This window comes from Microcaecilia unicolor, chromosome 5 (assembly GCF_901765095.1).
Source record: "Microcaecilia unicolor chromosome 5, aMicUni1.1, whole genome shotgun sequence".
Taxonomy (NCBI): Eukaryota; Metazoa; Chordata; class Amphibia; order Gymnophiona; family Siphonopidae; genus Microcaecilia; species Microcaecilia unicolor.
In genome coordinates, this window is record NC_044035.1 from 263,610,725 (window position 1) to 263,628,929 (window position 18,205).

General features: G+C 42.5%; 1 protein-coding gene across 3 annotated transcripts; it reads left to right on the plus strand.

Moving 5' to 3' along the window:
- Positions 1–497: 497 nt before the first annotated feature.
- Positions 498–12,673, plus strand: NFKBIZ (NFKB inhibitor zeta). 3 transcript variants are annotated; one of them, XM_030204161.1, is made up of 13 exons: positions 498–833; positions 2,607–2,633; positions 3,100–3,233; positions 3,356–3,392; positions 3,526–3,626; positions 3,730–4,502; positions 6,684–6,789; positions 7,140–7,286; positions 7,867–7,930; positions 8,587–8,756; positions 9,239–9,349; positions 9,464–9,631; positions 11,354–12,673. In XM_030204161.1, the coding sequence occupies exons 1-13, from the start codon at positions 617–619 to the stop codon at positions 11,405–11,407; spliced, it is 2,109 nt and encodes a 702-aa protein (XP_030060021.1). In that variant the 5' UTR covers positions 498–616; the 3' UTR covers positions 11,408–12,673. The 3 variants fall into 3 exon arrangements, with proteins under 3 accessions (XP_030060021.1, XP_030060023.1, XP_030060024.1); XM_030204163.1 differs by lacking the exon at positions 2,607–2,633 and having other exon boundaries at positions 3,097–3,233; XM_030204164.1 differs by lacking the exon at positions 2,607–2,633.
- The last annotated feature ends 5,532 nt before the right edge of the window (positions 12,674–18,205 follow it).

Sequence of the window (18,205 nt, forward strand, 5' to 3'; positions counted from 1 at the left end):
CGAAAAAAACAAAAAAGGATTTGTGATCATTTGTTATGATCTGCAGGGACGCACCTCTCGTAAAACAGGGCATTTATTTTATCACATCCTATAAAACTGAACTTGAATTAACTAAGAACAAGTGACATCGTTTCACTTTTGTTATTCTTCGGGTTTCACTCACATCAGTGTTGCAGTTATGAGTTATGTGAAGGGCTGGCAAAGTTTCGGAGCTGCGTGCAGATAGACCCTGCTCCGGCTCGGCACCCAAAACGAAATCAAAAGCAACAAAAAGAAGAAAAACAAGACCGGTGCGAATAGAACAGAGGCGAAGGGCGGGGCCGAAGATTGCCACACATCTCCTGCTTGCTTCCAGTAAGTCCGGCCCTTTCAGGAGCCGCCCGCCTGCAGGCAGCCAATCCGGCGACTGCAAAAGAACACCGGCCTTTCTTCATTGGTACAAGGCAGCAGAGAGAGAGAGGCACTATAAAGGAGGCATCAAGGAGGGGGGTCAGGCCACTAGTAAGAAGCAGCTGAGCGGTGTGAGTGCAGAATAACCCATTGAGGAGTCTCGGACTGTACAGCAGTATTTTCCCTAGCAATCGGCCACTAACCAACCTCTCACCCAGCCACAGCCATGATCGTTGACACGTTGGTGGAGGACAGCCACGATCTCTTGGACCAGGAGGCTGGGTTCACGATGGGCAGCGCTTTCAATCTGGGTTGCTTCTACAGCGGCTCCTCACCTTCTTCCTCCTCAGCCAGCTGCTCCCCAGCGCACTCGTCCCCGTCCTCCTCGCCCTACTATGACTCGGAGGCTTCCGGGGGTTACAGCGTGGTCAGCCGGGGCAAAGGTGAGACCACAGAAGGAATTCTTACGGGGGTGGGGGGGAGGCAGACCTATAACACCCTGCTATAGGGAACCCCCACTTGTGAAACGGATGGGGGTGGGAGGCGAAAAGCGACAATTGCCTGACTGTAAAATGGGGTGCCTGTAGTCAACTTAGAACTGGATGAATGCTTGTCCCTGTCTCAAGATAGGGGCAAACTCTAGGTCCCTGGGAGGTGCGGCAATGAAGGTCAATCACTAAGTTACAGGTCCTGGGAAGGCAAGTTACTTGACAGCTTTTTAATTTATTTTGAAAGCTGCCCATATGTAGATATAAATATCATGAAATAAAATGGAATATCACTAAAACTGCTTTAAAAAAAATTGTAGCTGCTGGAAACAGCACTAATAAAGGCCATATTTTGTGCTCCTTTTTCTACACTGTTCTATATGGCCAAATTTCAGTGGTGATATCCTGTGTATTGATGGGTCCATCTTAACTGTTTGTAATCTGCCATGGGAAGCCTGGTGTTGTAAAGATTAGAAGTAAAATTAAACTCTCTCATTCATTGGGGTACATAGAATCACTTCACCACCACATCTCTTTTATACAAACAGAGTATTCTGTTTGGAGTATGTTTCAGGGACAAGTGGTTTTTCACAAATCAAAATATTTAAAAAAAGATATTTTCTTTCAAGCTGGTCTCTCATTTGTTTTAACATAACTAAATGGGCTTTAAGCCCCTAATGCAGTCCATTGGTTTCCTTATTTTTGCCTATGCGAAAAACCTGCCTCCAGCCTACTGGAGGCCTACCTTGCCGCCCCGCCTTGGTGGTGTAGTGGCCTCTATGGCTGCCGCGACCCCGTCTCCCGGTCACCGCTTTTCTCTGGGGGCCGCCGTGTTATCCCAAAATGGCAGGAGGCAGGTGAGACTTTGGCGGCAGTCGCTGGAAGCCTCGGCATCCATTTTGGAAGAACATGGCGGCAGCGCCCAGAGAAAAGCGGAGACGGAGTCGCGGCAGGAAAGTGGGGGATTCTTTCCTGCTCCTGGACCCTCAGCCGTAGAAGCCACCACGGGTGGCAAGGTAGTAATACGTGGGAGGTGGATTGACGGCATTGTTGTGGCGGTGGAGGGAGTATGGATGGTGCCGGCTATTGTGAGGAAATATGGCCACTTTTAGTGCTGAGAAATACTTTATTGCCAGATATTAGCTGTAGGCTTCACGGCTTTTGGATCATGTTTCCGTAGTTTCGATAATGGCTGGGAACTGGGAAAATATTATTGACCTTCAGTAGATGACCGCACAATAAGAATGAAGCTTAGGCTTTTTTCCTCTTGAGAGAAAGGGTCTTCACAATATTTAACATAGTGGCCTTGCCCTGTTCATCGAGTGCTGTCATTCAGCAACTGATTCATGTGAGCAGTACTAACTGCGATAGTTTGCTTGTAGAATTTATTCATTTTTAGGCTGCCATGCCTCTTTTTGTGCAGTTTAGGACTCTGACTTCGATTTTTAGCTTTACAAATTGCAGAGCATATGGTTTTTTATATAGTACATTCTCCTGCATGGGTATGTTGCACCATTGTCAAAAAGCCTTGAGTCAACTTCGGAAATGTCTGGGTTATTGTTTTATGTTCATGCATCTGGTTTTCTGAAGCTATAGTGCTTTCTATTTTTCCTCATTACCACTATTCTTAGTATTTCAAAGCATAAAATGGTTGTTTTTATTATGTCCAATGCTTTGCTAGATTGGTTCCTGTTTTTTTTTGTTAACTTCTGCTTTTTGCCATTTTAGAAGCTGACTCAATTCTTTTTGACAATGGTGGGTTCCTTAAAAAAGGGAATTTGGTACTTTTCCTATTAAATCATGTCACTTCTTAGTCATGTCTCATAGTCTTACTCTCAGTCCTTTGGTAGGAAAGAAATACAGAAAAGGGCTTTGGGGAAGGGCAAATCATTTCAGTAGCTTAACATTTTTTTTCAAATATAACAAATCTGAGGACTACTTTATTTTACAATGTCAGCCAGTAAACTGGAAAAATCTAAATTTCAAAAGGTTCAAATGAAGAAATGTGGTAAGAGGCTTCCGACTATAGTAATGATCAGTAAAGTTTAACCAAACCACACAGGTGTCATATAATAATAAATTATTATTAATAAAGTTAAATGGTATTAAGCTTTCTTGAGACCTACCTATTAAATTGATTTTATTGAGCTGTTGTAGATAGTTTAGTTTATTTTACTTTTTTTTAAAGCTTTTTTTTTAATGGTGTTTATTTTAACAGGTGATTATATGGGAGAGAAAAGACACCAGAGAGGAGTCTTCCAAGGAGTGCGCGTCCGACATCCAGTGAAAGAGCTGTTAATGCAACTACGGAATGCCAAACCTCTACCAGTAAGCTGTGGCAACAAGGAATGGAAGGTTGGTTACTTTATTGAGTGCAGATGTGATGCAAAGCTGCACTTAAAAAGAAACACCTTTCAAAATAGTATAGTGAACCTAATGCTCACTCATGTTCAATTTTTGTTGTTTTTTTTCAACAGACTCAGGAAGTCGTGGGAACTTTTGACAAGTATTCAGGTATGCTCATGTTTGCTTTGCATTGCCCTGGGATATTTTAGTAAATGCTTTCCACCATTTTCAGGACAACTCAGATATCCTTTAATAACAGTCAGAGATAAAATTGACTCTAAATGTTGTTTTTTTTTAACAGAGTTGAGAGACATGCTAGGTGGCAGCAAACGGGCTCATGAGTACTCTTCTGATGGACCAGCTTCTAAAAGACCAGCTGTTTTCCAAACACTACCTCTTCTGGTATTATTTTTATTTTCCTACGTTTTGTAGCTTGTAGAAGAAATGTTATGCTTGATTGAGCTGTCCCATTACCAATAGCGTGTGTCCATATTTTGTTTTTTAGACACCACCTAGCACTCCAGCCTCTATGGAAGAGGCTCAGAAAAATGAGCCAAGGGCTGATCTGAACAGTGATGATGATATGCTGCAGAATATCATCAATATTAAGAATGAATCCAGTCCAGTTTCCCTGAACACTGTTCAAGTTAGTTGGATGAACACTGTCATTCCTAATCAGAATTCCTCTAAAGAGCCATTTCAAGATATTCAGCTAGGACACAGCTATACTCATGCTCTGATGTGCCAGCCCTTTCCAGCTAGCAGTCCTCCGCAAATGATGGAACAGCCCCAGATGTACCAGTTTACATCTGTACCAACACATGAACTGCAGTCCCGTGTACCCCAAAGCTCAGGGTTGGAGTATAATCAGTTTTGTGGCAATGGCTCATCCTCTGGTTTCCAGCCAAGTTTTCCTTGTCAAGAACAGCAGCACTGCTCAGGTCGAAGCTTTCTTCCCCTTCTGAGTGAGTCTCCAGGTTCTTCTGATGCAATTCTGTCTGTCCAGGCTCTTACCAGTGCAAGGCAGCAACCAGAAACCAGAGCTATATCACAGTCCTTCAGCCCGCTATCAGGAACTGTCTGTGACTCTGTGCAGAAACACCAGGCCATGCTGAATTCCATGAGTCTCACCCCAGAACACCAAAGTATGGAAGGGAACAAGGTGACAGCAAAACAGCTGGGCAAGTCCTTCTTCCAATGGCAGATTGAGCAAGAGGAGAACAAACTGGTCAACCTTACTCAAGACCAGCTTCTGTACAAAGACTCGGATGGCGATACGTGAGTATCTTAACAATCTTAAGAAATATTAATGAAAAAGTACATCAAATAGAGCTTTAGAAATAAGTAGTAGTAAAAGCATGCATGCTCTGGAAGTCCTTAACTTAGGAAAGCTCAGTGTTTGGATCTAACAAGCTTCCAGTCTCTCTTCTTTTAATTTTTCATTTTTTAAATTATTTATTTATTTATCACTTTTCACAATATATCACAAGATAATTCTGGTACCAGCTATACAGAAAAGAAACATGAAGAAAAACAGAAAAAAACAAGCAAAACAATTCAATTCTTCCTTAGTCCACAAGGAGGGGGGAGTGGTATAAGAAAAAAAAAAAAGACATAGACTACATAAGACATAGCACTGAACTGACCCCCCCACACAAACTCTAAAGACATAGCAAATACACTCAAATGATCTTCATATTTAGAAAAGCTCTCACTTGCTCTGGGGTGAAAAAACCCCCCATATTTCGTCCCTCCTAATTTAATGCATGGATAGGCTAACAAAAATGTTACACCCAGATCTCTTGCCTCATAGCCAAAAACAATTTCCTTCTACTGAGTACTTTTGGTTAACATCAGGGTAATTCCAGATCTTCTTGCCATAATGTAAATTGGATGCATGGCGAAAGTACAACCTCAAAATAGCCTTTAGATCTTGCTCAAATACCAGGGACCACCAATAAGACAGCTCTTTCAGAGACCTCGGAAACACTATTCTATCTAAAATAGCTGCTGTATTATTCAAGTCCAACTGAGTCCCCAGGCCACGATCACCCTCCATATCCCCCTGGAGAGTTTTAGTGGAAACAGTCCAGGAGGTTTTAGAAAGTTTAGTAATCCGAGATTCAGTCTATGATTGTAATTCTCAAGTCTCAATTTTCCTGTGAATCGCAAGGCTATCTTTAACAGAAGAGCTTTTGAAATCCTGTAAATTACAAGCTTCCAATTTAATGTAATGTGCCAATTGGATAGCTTACTCAAGAAGGCATTAATATTATGTTTGTTTGAGTTTGATATACTTGAAATCATAAAAGTGAGAACAGGATCGCCATAAAACCATAGGAAAGAACCTTTTAATCACAGGGTAAAAAGAGGGGGAGAGATGGGGGGATAGGTTCCAGGAATTTGATAGTGTCAAAACAGTTATACAGTTATTGTTAGGTCAAATAGCAATGTTTTTAGTCAGATTTTAAAGTTTAAACAATGACTCGGAATGGAGGGTGGGGGGTGAGAAGAGAATTCGAAAGAAAAGATGCTGAGAAAAAGAAGGCTTAATGACGTGTGGATTTCCATCGAGTGAATCTAGATGAAGGAAGAGTAAGCCTGTGAGAGTATCCAAAGAGCACAAAGCATGTGTAGGAGTATATGGAGAAATTAAGGAAGAAAGGTAAGGAGGAGTACTAGAATAGTAGGCCTTGTGAGCTAATGATGATATCTTACACTGGATTCTGTAATGAATAGGAAGCCAATAGAGATTGGCAAGTAGAGGTATTATATGATGGTTCTGATGTAGCAGGCCTTTAATAGCAGTTGAAAGACATAACTTGATAGTGCTGGGCAGACTTATACGGTCTGTGCCAGAGCCGGTGGTGGGAGGCGGGGATAGTGCTGGGCAGACTTATACGGTCTGTGCCAGAGCCGGTGGTTGGGAGGCGGGGCTGGTGGTTGGGAGGCGGGGATAGTGCTGGGCAGACTTATACGGTCTGTGCCCTGAAGAGCATAGGTACAAATCAAAGTAGGGTATACACAAAAAGCACACATGAGTTGTCTTGTTGGGCAGACTGGATGGACCGTGCAGGTCTTTTTCTGCCATCATCTACTATGTTATTATATGTTACTATGAACCAACTTAACTTTGATGCAGTTGAACACCATGATACTTAACAAAATTCTCTGTTCAGACCAGTAATAACTAATTAAATATGCTGACGACACAAAGTTATTCAAAGTTGTTAAATTGCAAGAGGATTGTGAAAAACTACAAGAGGACCTTAGTGTTTACAAGAAATGCCTCTGGGATGCATACTGAATATAGCAATTGATCAGTCATATTTGTAAAACTGCAAAACAAATCTGTAGATTGGTAACCAAAGGGTCAGAATTTCTGTGTGTTGGATGTTTTCCAGGCTCTCAAATCATGCTTTAGAGTCTAAGTATGTTAATGTCCCATTTTCCTCTTAGATTTCTGCATATTGCTGTGGCCCAGGGAAGACGGGCTCTTTCTTATGTCCTCGGAAGAAAGATCGCCGCCCTGCATATGTTGGATGTGAAAGAACACAATAGCCAGGTGAGCTGCTAAGTACAAAGTTTAGAGGGCATCTAGAAATGGAGTTTGCCAAAGGCTGAGTGTGATAAAATTTACAAAGTCCATTGTATTGCATTCTTGAATGCTTTCACACCTCATTAAACAAACAGATCAACTTTCAGTTAATAGGAATTATTACATTTAGTATGGCTTCTGTGCCAGTGCATTGTGGCACTGGGCTATAACCATATTATTGGAACTGCATGAGGTTTTTTTGTTTGTTTTTCTTACAGAGAAATTCTGTGTGATAGTTGTAAAGCTTTGGCATAGCGTTGCCTGGGAGCTAAGGGATAATGTCTGTACTCATGATTTCCTGTGTTTGCCCTTTGCAGAGTGCCCTGCAAGTGGCTGTAGCTGCTAATCAGCATTTGATTGTCCAGGATCTGGTGAACCTCGGGGCACAAGTGAACACCACAGACCGTTGGGGTAGAACTCCATTGCACGTTTGTGCTGAAAAGGGCTATGCACAAGCACTTCAGGTGAGGGCCAAAAACTTCTAAGGAAACTTTTTTTTTTTTTTTGTGCTTATCCTGAGCGAGCTTTTCTTTAATAAAATTATATTTATAACATTAATCCCCCCTGTTTACTAAGCTGCGCTAGTGGCTGTTGGTGCGGTAATGCTGACATAGCCAGTTCACTTTGAACGGGCTGTGTCGGCATTGTGTGGTAGTCGCTAGCGCAACTTAGTAAACGGGGGGGGGGGGGGGGGGGGAGGGAGTTACTTTTTGACGTTTGTCACCACTGTTGTGCTAGTAGTGTATGATGTTAAAATGCTCTTCTGTGTATTACATCATTACTTTGACATTATGTAGAAACAGCCAGTCAGATTGTTTTTCAGTTCATTGTCCAAAACCTGGCTTTAAGTAATGCAACTCTCGTTGTCAAAAGTTTCTCATATTCAGAAGCCTATAACATGGCTTAAAATAGAAAATATGCAGACTACCTCCCATCTTGCATATCTACCATTTTTCAACCAATATTACCAAATGCCACAAAGACTATAGCTAGATATGTTTGTTCCAAACTGGAAAAATGCATGAATGATGTTCACTTTTGCAGGCGATCCAGAAGGGAGCTACTGTGAGTAACCAGTATGTGGACCTAGAGGCAACCAACTATGAAGGTGAATGCCTTAATTTTTGTGTTTTATTTTTATTTATTACGGTGATACCTTCTTATTGGACTAACTTGACCAAGTTTTCAGAGGCCAAAACCTCCTTCCTCAGGTCAGGACAGACAAATTAATATTTTGGCAGATCCTAAGCATTTCAGAAAATAAGATCTAAAACTTTTTATAGTGGTTTATGTGACCCTTTGCAAAGATTGCAGTGGTTAACTAAATGCCATGAAAGGAAGCTAATTGACACCAGTTTTGTTCAGAATGAAAGCTAGGACTAGTTAGTGCAACCAAAATTTAGTTCAAATGCATTTGGACTTCTGTAAATATTTAAATTGTCTTTTGTGACATCCTGTCAGCTTTGTGAAAACTGGGCAGATGCCCACCATTTTACGATAGTATCTTCTGAACAGTGCAGATGAGCTTAAAATCAGTGGAATTAATCCTGAAGTACAATTAATTACATTGTTACATTTGCCATAAGGTTGGGGGGGGGGGGAGATTTTGCTGTTTTAATGAACATGAGGCGTTACTTGATCCCAAATAACAGTGCTTCAGTAGTGAAGGGCAATTATTTCACGAAGAACGCAAAAATGTGAATGTGCTTGAACCAGTTTGTTTTATAATTCTTGCTAATCAAAAACATTTTTTTTAAATTGAAGGTCTGACGGCATTGCACTGTGCTGTGATGACCCACAATGCTGTGGTCCATGAGCTGCAGCAGGTTCAGCAGCGTCATTCGCCTGAGGTCCAAGAGCTTCTAATGAAAAACAAGAGCCTGGTGGATACCATCAAGGCTCTGATCCAGATGGGAGCTTCTGTTGAAGCAAGAGTAAGTTCTCACTGGACTTCACGAGTAGGCTGTGATTCAGGAATAAAGCTAAACAGCCCATAGAGAGGGCAATATTTAGAAAGTGTACCTGGCTAAAAGGGCTTTCTGAAAATTACCATTCTGCAGAAAAATCTGGCAGGGTTCTTCTATTATAATTGGGTGGAGTATGGATAAAGAGAATAAGTTGTGCAGCCACATTATAGAGACACTTACATCTGAATATAGAATCCATAACTTTAAGTGCCTCTATTTTGCCACTGGGTCAGTTCTCAATATCTGATTACAGATCTATGCACTACCAAAGATCTTAATCCATAATGATTTCCATCCCAGTTTTAATAATTATGCCTTGAGGGGTCTCTTCATTTTGACTACTCCATAGGTTTTGTTTGAACATAAAGATTCTGTCTATTGCTCCTCCGTCTCTTGCTCATTAATGTGTCACATTTAAAGTTTAACTTTTTTTTTTTCTTTTCTAATAGGATCGGAAAAGTGGGCGGTCGGCTTTGCATTTGGCCGCTGAGGAAGCAAACCTAGAGCTCCTTCGGCTCTTCTTGGAGTTGCCCAACTGCTTGTCTTTCATTAATGCAAAGGTAGGTGCTTTAATATTTTAGCAGTGAAGCAGAAAATGATTGATTGCTTTTGGCTGATTTCACAATCTGTTAAACCTGCTGGTACTGATGGCCTTGCTCCTTGCCTTTTGTCAGGCTTACAATGGTAACAGTGCGCTCCATGTGGCTGCCAGCCTGCAGTATCGGGTCTCTCAGGTGGATGCTGTGCGGCTACTTATGAGGAAGGGAGCCGATCCCAGTGTCAGAAACTTGGAGAATGAGCAGCCAGTGCATCTGGTTCCTGATGGACCTGATGGAGAACAGGTAAGAAACAGCTTTTCATGTTTGGGTGTTCATTCTAGCTACCTTTCTTTGGAAGAAGTTACTAGTTTAAGGCCACTGGAGATTCTACCTTTAACTCCAGCTGTAATGGGGACAAAGAGCCAATTCAAAAAAAGTTCCAGGTTGGTAGCATGTCAGGAAATCGTGCTGTGGCCACCTATCCCCAGTTTTCTCTTCTTCTACCCTGCTGAAACCATGGCCCACTCTTTCCAGCCTAGTATAGAGCTCCCAAACCTGTCCCAGAGACCCCACAGCCATTCTGGTTTTCAGAAATTCCGTAATGAATGTGCAGGACATAAATTTGCATATAGCAAGTCTCCAAGGTATGTAGATTTTTCATATAATTTGTGCATATCCTGTGGGGTCATCTGCATAGTTTTGGGAAGCCCTGGCCTGTACAGGGCAATTTTATAAAGGGTGCCTATATTAGTCTCTTAGATGGCACCATTTGGAGCCTATTCGGCAATGGAAAGTAGGTGCCTTCTTCCCATGATAAAATACTGGATATATATGCTTGTATGGGTTTAGGTTCTTGCGTTTATGCCAGCCATAGAGCTGATATAAATGCTTGCACCTAGATTGGGGAAAATGTGTGCATAACTTAGTATTCTATAAGTTACATGTGTGTCAGGGTCGGCCCGACCATTCGGGAGCAGCATCCCCCTTCCTTCCACCCCGAGTTTACCACCTTTCTTCATGTTCCAAAAGCCAGCAGCATGAGGCGTGATTTCCATACGCTGCCCTGCTGCCGGTACTCGCCTCTTCTCTTTACTGCGTCCGCCTCTGATGTAACTTGCTGTTTCCTCAGAAACGACCACAGTAGAGAAGAGGCTGATGTCAGTGGCAGGGCAGCGCATGGGATTCGCTGCTGCCGCTGGCATTCGGAACATGAAGACAGAAGGTAAACTCGGGGAACAGGGTGGAGATGCTAGAAATTGGCCCGGGAAAGGGGGGAGAGGGCGGTGCGGTGTGGTACAGCATCTTTCCTTTGGCTGCCTCTGAAATGTGTTCTCCACCTGTGTGATCATCTGATCTTGCACATAGTTACAGAAAAGCCCATAAGTGGCTTTCCAGCATATACACGCATTTGTGCCAGCAGTCTGGTCACTTACCCTGATAGTGTGCAGCTGGGAAAAAGCAGAAACATACTTAGCTGCCAGCCAATCATGTGCACTGTTCTTCCACCAGCCTCTTTTCCTTAATTTTTATTAAGTTTTTTTTTTTTTTACACTGGCTTCATTGCTGGCAAACCGTCTTGACATGTCAGATATTAGTATAATACAGCTGGTTTCATGTTTCCTTATATAAGTGATATTAAGTTGACTGATTTTGACAAGAAAATCTTGATCATGGGAAGTAATCTGAGAGAAACAATTGTTTTTGAAGCATTAATGCTTGAGGCTGGATTTTTCTGGTGCTCTTTGTGTTTGGCTGTAAGCCTAAGTGGTTACCCACACAACACATAGATCTTGAGCAGAATATAGCAACCCCTCCTAGTTCTGTAGTTTGAACTGCCCCTCTTTTGGGTTCAGCAATCAAATCATTAATTGTCGCCTGTGTTCCTATATAAAGCTAGGTGTGAAGCTGGAAGCTATTGGAATACTGACGATGAATTTGTAGTGCAGGAAACAGGACACACAGCGGACTCTGCATCTTATTTCCCATCCATTAATTGGTTTTCTCCCTTTGTTTTCAAATCTCCAGATAAAGCGAATCCTGAAGGGGAAAGCAGTTCAGCAGAGAGCCTCAACGTACTAGACTCTGCTTTGGATTGCCATTTGTCTACACTCACTGCTAGTTAAGCAGTCCTAATGTATGTGTAAATAGACCATTTGTCTAGAGAGGACAAATGTTTGTTGTTTCTATGAAACAATTTTATTTAGTTCACTATTGTATAGTGAGTTATGTAAACGAGGTGCCTGGCAACCAGTAGAAGTTTCTGAAATTGGCATTGCCTAATGTTGCATCTTAGTTAGGCACTTGGTTTTGATCTGTGTTTCTCACTTCCTCTAGGGCTTCTAGTAATCTCACTATGTAATCAGCAGGTCAACCGACCTGGACATTCTTGACTTACTGTGACACCCTAAGGTGATTAGCACTCTAATTAAACATATATAGAAATTGTTAAATACAGAAATCAGTTAAGATACATTTTTCAATTTTGCTTTGTAGTTTTTTCTGTTCCCTTGGTTATCACTATTGTACAATTATCTGTCTTCAGTTATTTTCTGGAAATCACATGGCAGACTGAGGGGGAATACCTGTTTTTTTTTAGCTGGTAACTCTCATAAATTGGAAGTGATACCTTTCAGGCTTTTATCAGTAAAGGATAAAGTTTGGATGAGTGTCAGCAGACCTGAATAACTTGTATTGAATCAATAGAGATATATTTAAGAATAGATAGCAATGCAATATTATAACACATCTATGAAGATAGATTTTCTGTTTTCTTGTACATTGTATTAATATGTCGAAGTAGGGCACAGGTTAATATGTAAAGAAGAAGTTTTTGGATCCTTGTCCTTCGACACCAAAAGGATTGCACACTTCCAGTTGTAATCATTGTGTACATAACCTTGTATTCTAGAAAAGTTATAGGTTTAATATGTATATCATGGTGGATGGTATAAATTTTTACAAATGTTAATTACGAATTACTTTGTACATATGTTTACCAGTGATAAATATAGTCCTATATATAACATTTATGAAACATAACAATATCTCATGTGTTGTAATTTTTTTATTAGCTGTAGTATGACGTACTGTTATCACTAGAAAATAAAACACAGATGTATAGTATACTTGATTGCTGTACTGTTTGTATAGAAACGGGTTTGTTTTGGCTTATACATTTGTGCAGCTGACTTGGCATTTTATACAAATCTGAGATTGTAAGACACATGCCTGGTCCATTGTTTATGAAAGTATATCTTAATTTTGAGATTAACTCTGTATGATGCATGTCAGTAGAAGAACATGGTTTTTGTGTATAATTTGAAATAAAACTTTAAGTAAAATTCTGCTGGAGGAGTTGTTTGTTAATTACTTAGAAGGATGTCAGAGACCCATGCCAGAAACATTTTTTGATGGTGTAGTTCAGAAGAACTGAAACAAACTATTGTGAAACTAGAAGATGTAACAGAGCAAATTGACAAATTACAGAGCAGCAAATCACCAGAATCAGATGGCATTCACCCCAGAGTTCTGAAACAACCCAAATGTGAAATTACAGGCCTGTTAGGTTCCTGATTGCTACTATCATTAAAATCATCCATGGTATCTGAGCGTTGTGGAATGACCAAATATTATGTACATTTTGTGAAAGGGCTCCAGGTTGGTTCTGGGAAACTAGAAACTGATGAGTCTGTCTTTGCTGGGCAAAATGGTAGAAAATATCTTGGAAAACCAAGTTTCTGACCATATGAATAGACACAGCTTAACAGGGAAGGACCAACATGGATTTAGCAAAGGGAACTCTTTCCTTATCCTAATGTACTAGAAGTTTTTTTTTAAATTTATAAACAAACATGTGGATAAGAGAATCTGAACTGATACCGCCAGTAGGGATGTGTACAATTCTATTAGAAAAGGATCTACTGACCTGTTCCTAAAATATATGCAGGAGTGCACATGTAACATGAGCAGCTATTTTATAAAGATACACATTGAAAACCTGGATGGAGAAAACAGCAATTTACGTGTGTGAATGTTGGCATTTTTTATTAAAATTCAGGTACAATAGGTATTTTCCTGTCCCCAGAAGGCTTATAGTCTAGTCTGTACCTTGGCAATGAATAATTATGTGCTAGATTCATACATTTTAAAACTTACAATGAGTATATACAGGGGGTGCGACCATTGATTGCAAAATGAAAGATTGTCCACAACTGGTGATTCTTTACAGTTCTGAGCACCAGCATCACTAATTTAAAAATACTTTAAAGCAATGTTATAAGGTTTGAATATTCAAGTCTCTTTGGATAGATGAAATGAATAATTGTGACTTGCCTATGATCACAAGGAACTCCAGTGGGATTTGAAACGGGCTCCTCTGGATCTCGGCCCACTGCTCTTACTCCTTCACTTACATATGTATGACTGGCATTTTGCAAACCTACACATGTACATGCAGCTTATGAACAACAGCGGCCTCAATCCTATTTACAATTGGAGGGAGAAATAAGGGGGCGAACTCCCTTAATCCTTCTTGTTAAGGGCTGCCTCAAAGTAGCACTTTTTACAAACTAAGGGCCCTGTTTACTAAGCCATGCTAGCATTTTTAGCATGCTAATTGCTAGTCACCCATATATTCCTATGGATGACTTAGCATTTAGCGCGTGCTAATTATTAGCGCAAGCTAGAAATGTTAACACGCCCTTAGCGCTGCTTAGTAAACGGGCAAGTGTCACGTCTGTGGTTGTGACCACCCTCAAGACTTGCCTTATTTCTGGGGGTCAGCATCTATGCTGGCTTCTGTCTGTTTCTGTGTTAGTCTTGTCTCTGTGTGCTGATTGCTTCACTAGACCTCACCTGTGTGTGTGATGCCAAAAGGTCGTCAGGATAGTGAGTGTTCTTTTGCACTGCTACAAGCCTGTCTTTCCATGTGGGCTCTGGCCCTTCTGTTCTTTGTGTCTGTGGACTGCTTGCTAGTCCTTCTGTGTGGGCTCCTGCCCCTTCTGCTTGGTGTCTGTGGACTGCTAGTCCTTCCGTGTGGGCTTTTGCCCTTCTGTTTTGTGTTTGTGGACGGCTAGTCCTTCCTTTGCCTTGCTCTGTGTTTGGAGTCTGAAGTTTCAGCCATTTTCTCTCTGTCTGTGTTTGGAGCTGCTGAAGCTTCAGCCCCAAGACTCTGTTAGCTCCTGGTTTATTCCTCTGCCTGCTGCCAGCCCTAAGACTCTGTTTGCTCCTGGTTTATTCTATTGTCCGCTGCCTGCCCAAAGACTCTGCTAGTTCCTGGTTGCTTCTTCTGTCTGCTTGCCAAGCTTGCGTGTATATCCCGAGTCCTTTTTCTGCCTAGCTTGCTTGTATTTCCAGAATCCTGCTTCTGCCTAGCTAGTGTGTATATCCTGAATCCTGCATATCCTGAGTGTATATCCTGAATCCTGTCTCTGCCTAGCTAGTGTGTATATCCTGAGTCCTGTCTCTGTCTAGCCTTTGTGTACGTCTTGTCCCCTTGGTCTGTCTTGTGTTTCTGGCTTAGTGGCTGCGTGCAGCTTCCAGTCCGAGTGTAGTATTTAGCCTAGCTTCCTTCATGTATCCCAGCCCCAGGGTGGGTCCTCTGGATATTCAGGTCCTGCCTTATCCTGCAAGTCCTGCCGGCCACCCGCACTCCGGAGCTCAACTCCGGAGGAACGGTGGTTAAGCGCAGGTGAAGTTGTTCCTGTACTGCCTGTTCTAGTTGCCTGCCTCAGTACTACTCCAGTCCAGAGTTCCAGTCCTGCTCTTCTGTGTATCTAGTTCCAGGGTGGGCTTGCCTGCCGCTGCCGCTCCTCGGCAGTGGTCCAAGGGCTCACGAATTCCGGTCCTGCCTCGAGGACCTGACAGAAGTCTATACATTATTATTATTCTTGATGTTTTGATTTTCACTGCTCTCTTCTTTTGGTTATCGGTGGGACATACCCACATTTCATTTCTGAAATGGGGAATACACCAGTGGCGTAGCTATGGGTGGGTACACAGGCCTGTCCAATCTTGGCTCAGGCCCATCCAGCTGTAGCGCCACACTGCTCTCTTCCTCCCTCTCCTCTGCGGCTCAGGCCCATCCAGCTGCAGCGCCACACTGCTCTCTTCCTCCCTCTCCTCTGCGGCGTCCCGGCACCTGTACTCCGATCTCTGAACCCCTTTTCTCTCCAGTGTCAGTACAGGTGTCCTTGGCACCTGCAGCGGTTCGTTCTTGCTGCTTGCGCTGGCCCTGCAGGCTTCCATCTGCCACGTTCCACCAGACAGGAAACGGGCAATGATTTCTATGAGGGCAGGACATGGCAGATGGAAGCCTGCAGGGCTGGCGCAAGCAGCAAGAATGAATTGCAGGCGCCGAGGACATCTGTACTGACATCAGGGAGGACGGAGTTCAGAGACAGGAGTACTGATCCCAGGATGCCGCAAAGGAGAGAGAGAAGATGTGGGGTAGGTGAAAGAAAAACCTCTCTTATGCTCTTAAAAAATATCTCCAGGAAGATATTTGTGGTGTGTGGTTGGGGGGAAGGGGCATGTGTGCATGGAAGGGCCCATCCAATTTACCTCTGGGCCCATCCAAAATACAGAGTCTGGCTATGCCTCTGGAATACATCTGTAAATTTCAGTTTTGCCCAAATCGTGACACCTTGCAATCTACACTTACCCCTAATTCTATACATAGCATTCAAAATTTTACATGCAAATTTGGACATGTGCCCAAATAATACACACAATTTAACTGCTTAATGAGTCAATTAGTGCTGATAATTGGGTGCCAACAATCAATTTTATCGTTCATTGGAGTTTGCATGCTCATCTTTCTAGTTGCTGGATCTGAAAAGGGTGTTGCCATGGGAGGGGTATGGGTGGGTCGGGGGCACAGTGTTATAGAATTTGGGGGATCTGTGCCTAATTTGGGTGTGGGGATTTACATCCAGGTTCAGTTGGTATAAATCCTTGTGCCCAAAATTGGGCACAGATCCCAACACTAAGCACTTTTCTATAAGCGGTGCTGAACTTTGTGTGCTATTTTAGAACAGCGCTTGGCACACTTTTTTTTTTTGGGGGGGGGGGGGGGGGGCTCCCAAATTTGGCCGCCATTTACAGAATTGAGTCTATAGTGTAGATATACACAGGTAAATGCTGGCTTTCCAAAATCACATTTTATATGTGTAAATGCAGGTTATCTGTATGTGGAAATCCTGAATAGGACTTCTAAAATAAGGGCCTTAGAGTATTTGGATTTTCAGAGGACATTTGAAAAGGTCCATTATGAGATATTCCCCAGGAAATTAAAGTCATTGTCAGAAGTCAGTACCCTACTGTGGATCAGTAACTAGTTAAGGGGTCCTTTTATTAAGGTGTGCTGAAAAATGGTCTGCGGTAGTGTAGATGTGTGTTTTGGGTGCACGCAGAATTATTTTGTAGCACACCTAAAAAAAAAAATGCCTTTTAAAAAATTTTTGCCGAAAATGGACGTGCGACAAAATGAAAATTGCTGCGTGTCCATTTTGGGTCTGATACCTTACTGCAAGCCATTGACCTAGCGGTAAGGTCTCACATGATAACTGGGTGGTAATGGTCTATGTGCGTCAGAAAATTTAAAAAATATTTTTTAGACGCTCGCCAAAATTGAAATTACCGCAAGGGCCACATGGTAACTGGGCGGTAACTTCAATTTGTCTCGTTGGGCGCACGTAGGCGCCTACGCGGCTTAGTAAAAGGGTTCCTAAAAGAGAGTAGGGCTAAATAGTTTCTCAAAGGAGAAGCATAAATAGTGGTGTGTCTTGGGGATCTGTGCTAAGACCAGCGCTGTTTAACATATGCATAAATGATCTGGAAAAGGAAACAAGTGATTGAAGTGGTCACCTATAAAGATGACAGAAAATTATTCGCATCTACTAAAACATGAGCAAATTGGGAGGACCTTGCAAATCTAGGGGACTAGGCGTCCAAATAGCAAATAAAATTGAGGGGTCCTTTTACAAAGTGGTGGTAAGCCCAATGCAGGCTTACCGCTCGCTAAACGGGAAGTACCGTAGGGCTACCACAGCAGCCCTGCGGTAGTTCCTACCCCAGCTTGCGCCATATCCAGCGCTGCAAAAATATTTAAATTTTTGTAGTACCGGTGTGTAGCCGGCGGTAATCGGGCAGTGCCGCATGCTGCCCGGTTACTGCCAGGTTAGCATGGAAGCCCTTACTTCCACTTCAGTGGGTGGCAGTAAGTGTTCCCCTCCGAAATGGCCATGTGCAAGTGCTTCACTTGCTACCGGCCATTTCTTGAAAAAAAACAAAGACCTGCCTTTTATCTATTGCAGTAAAAGGGGGACTCGGCGCATGTTTGCTTTATTTTTTGTCTACTAGATTGTCTCTTTGAGCAGGGACTGTCTTTCTTCTATGTTTGTGCAGCGCTGCGTACGCTTTGTAGCGCTATAGAAATGCTAAATAGTAGTAGTAGTATGTCAAAAACACATGCTGATGCCAGTACAGGCCCCTTTTGCCTCAGCTTCATAAAAGGACCCCTTAATGAGCAAAGTGATGCACTTAGGGAAAATAATCCTACCGATAGTTACACAATGATGGATTGCATAATAGGTGTCATCACCCAAACAAAGGATCCTGGATTCATTGTGCACAGTATGTTGAAGCCTCCAGCTCAATGTACAACAATGTTCAAAAAGAGAAATTGCTTGGCAAGGAATGGAAAATATCATCATCACTCTATACTGATCTATAGCAGTGGTGTAGCTATGTGGGGTCAGGGGGGCCTGGGCCCCCATAGATTTGGCCCTGGACTCCCCTGCCGATGACCCTCTCGACCCCCACTCCCGTCGCCGTTGCCTGTCTTTGCTAGTGGGGGACCCCAACCCCCGCCAGCCG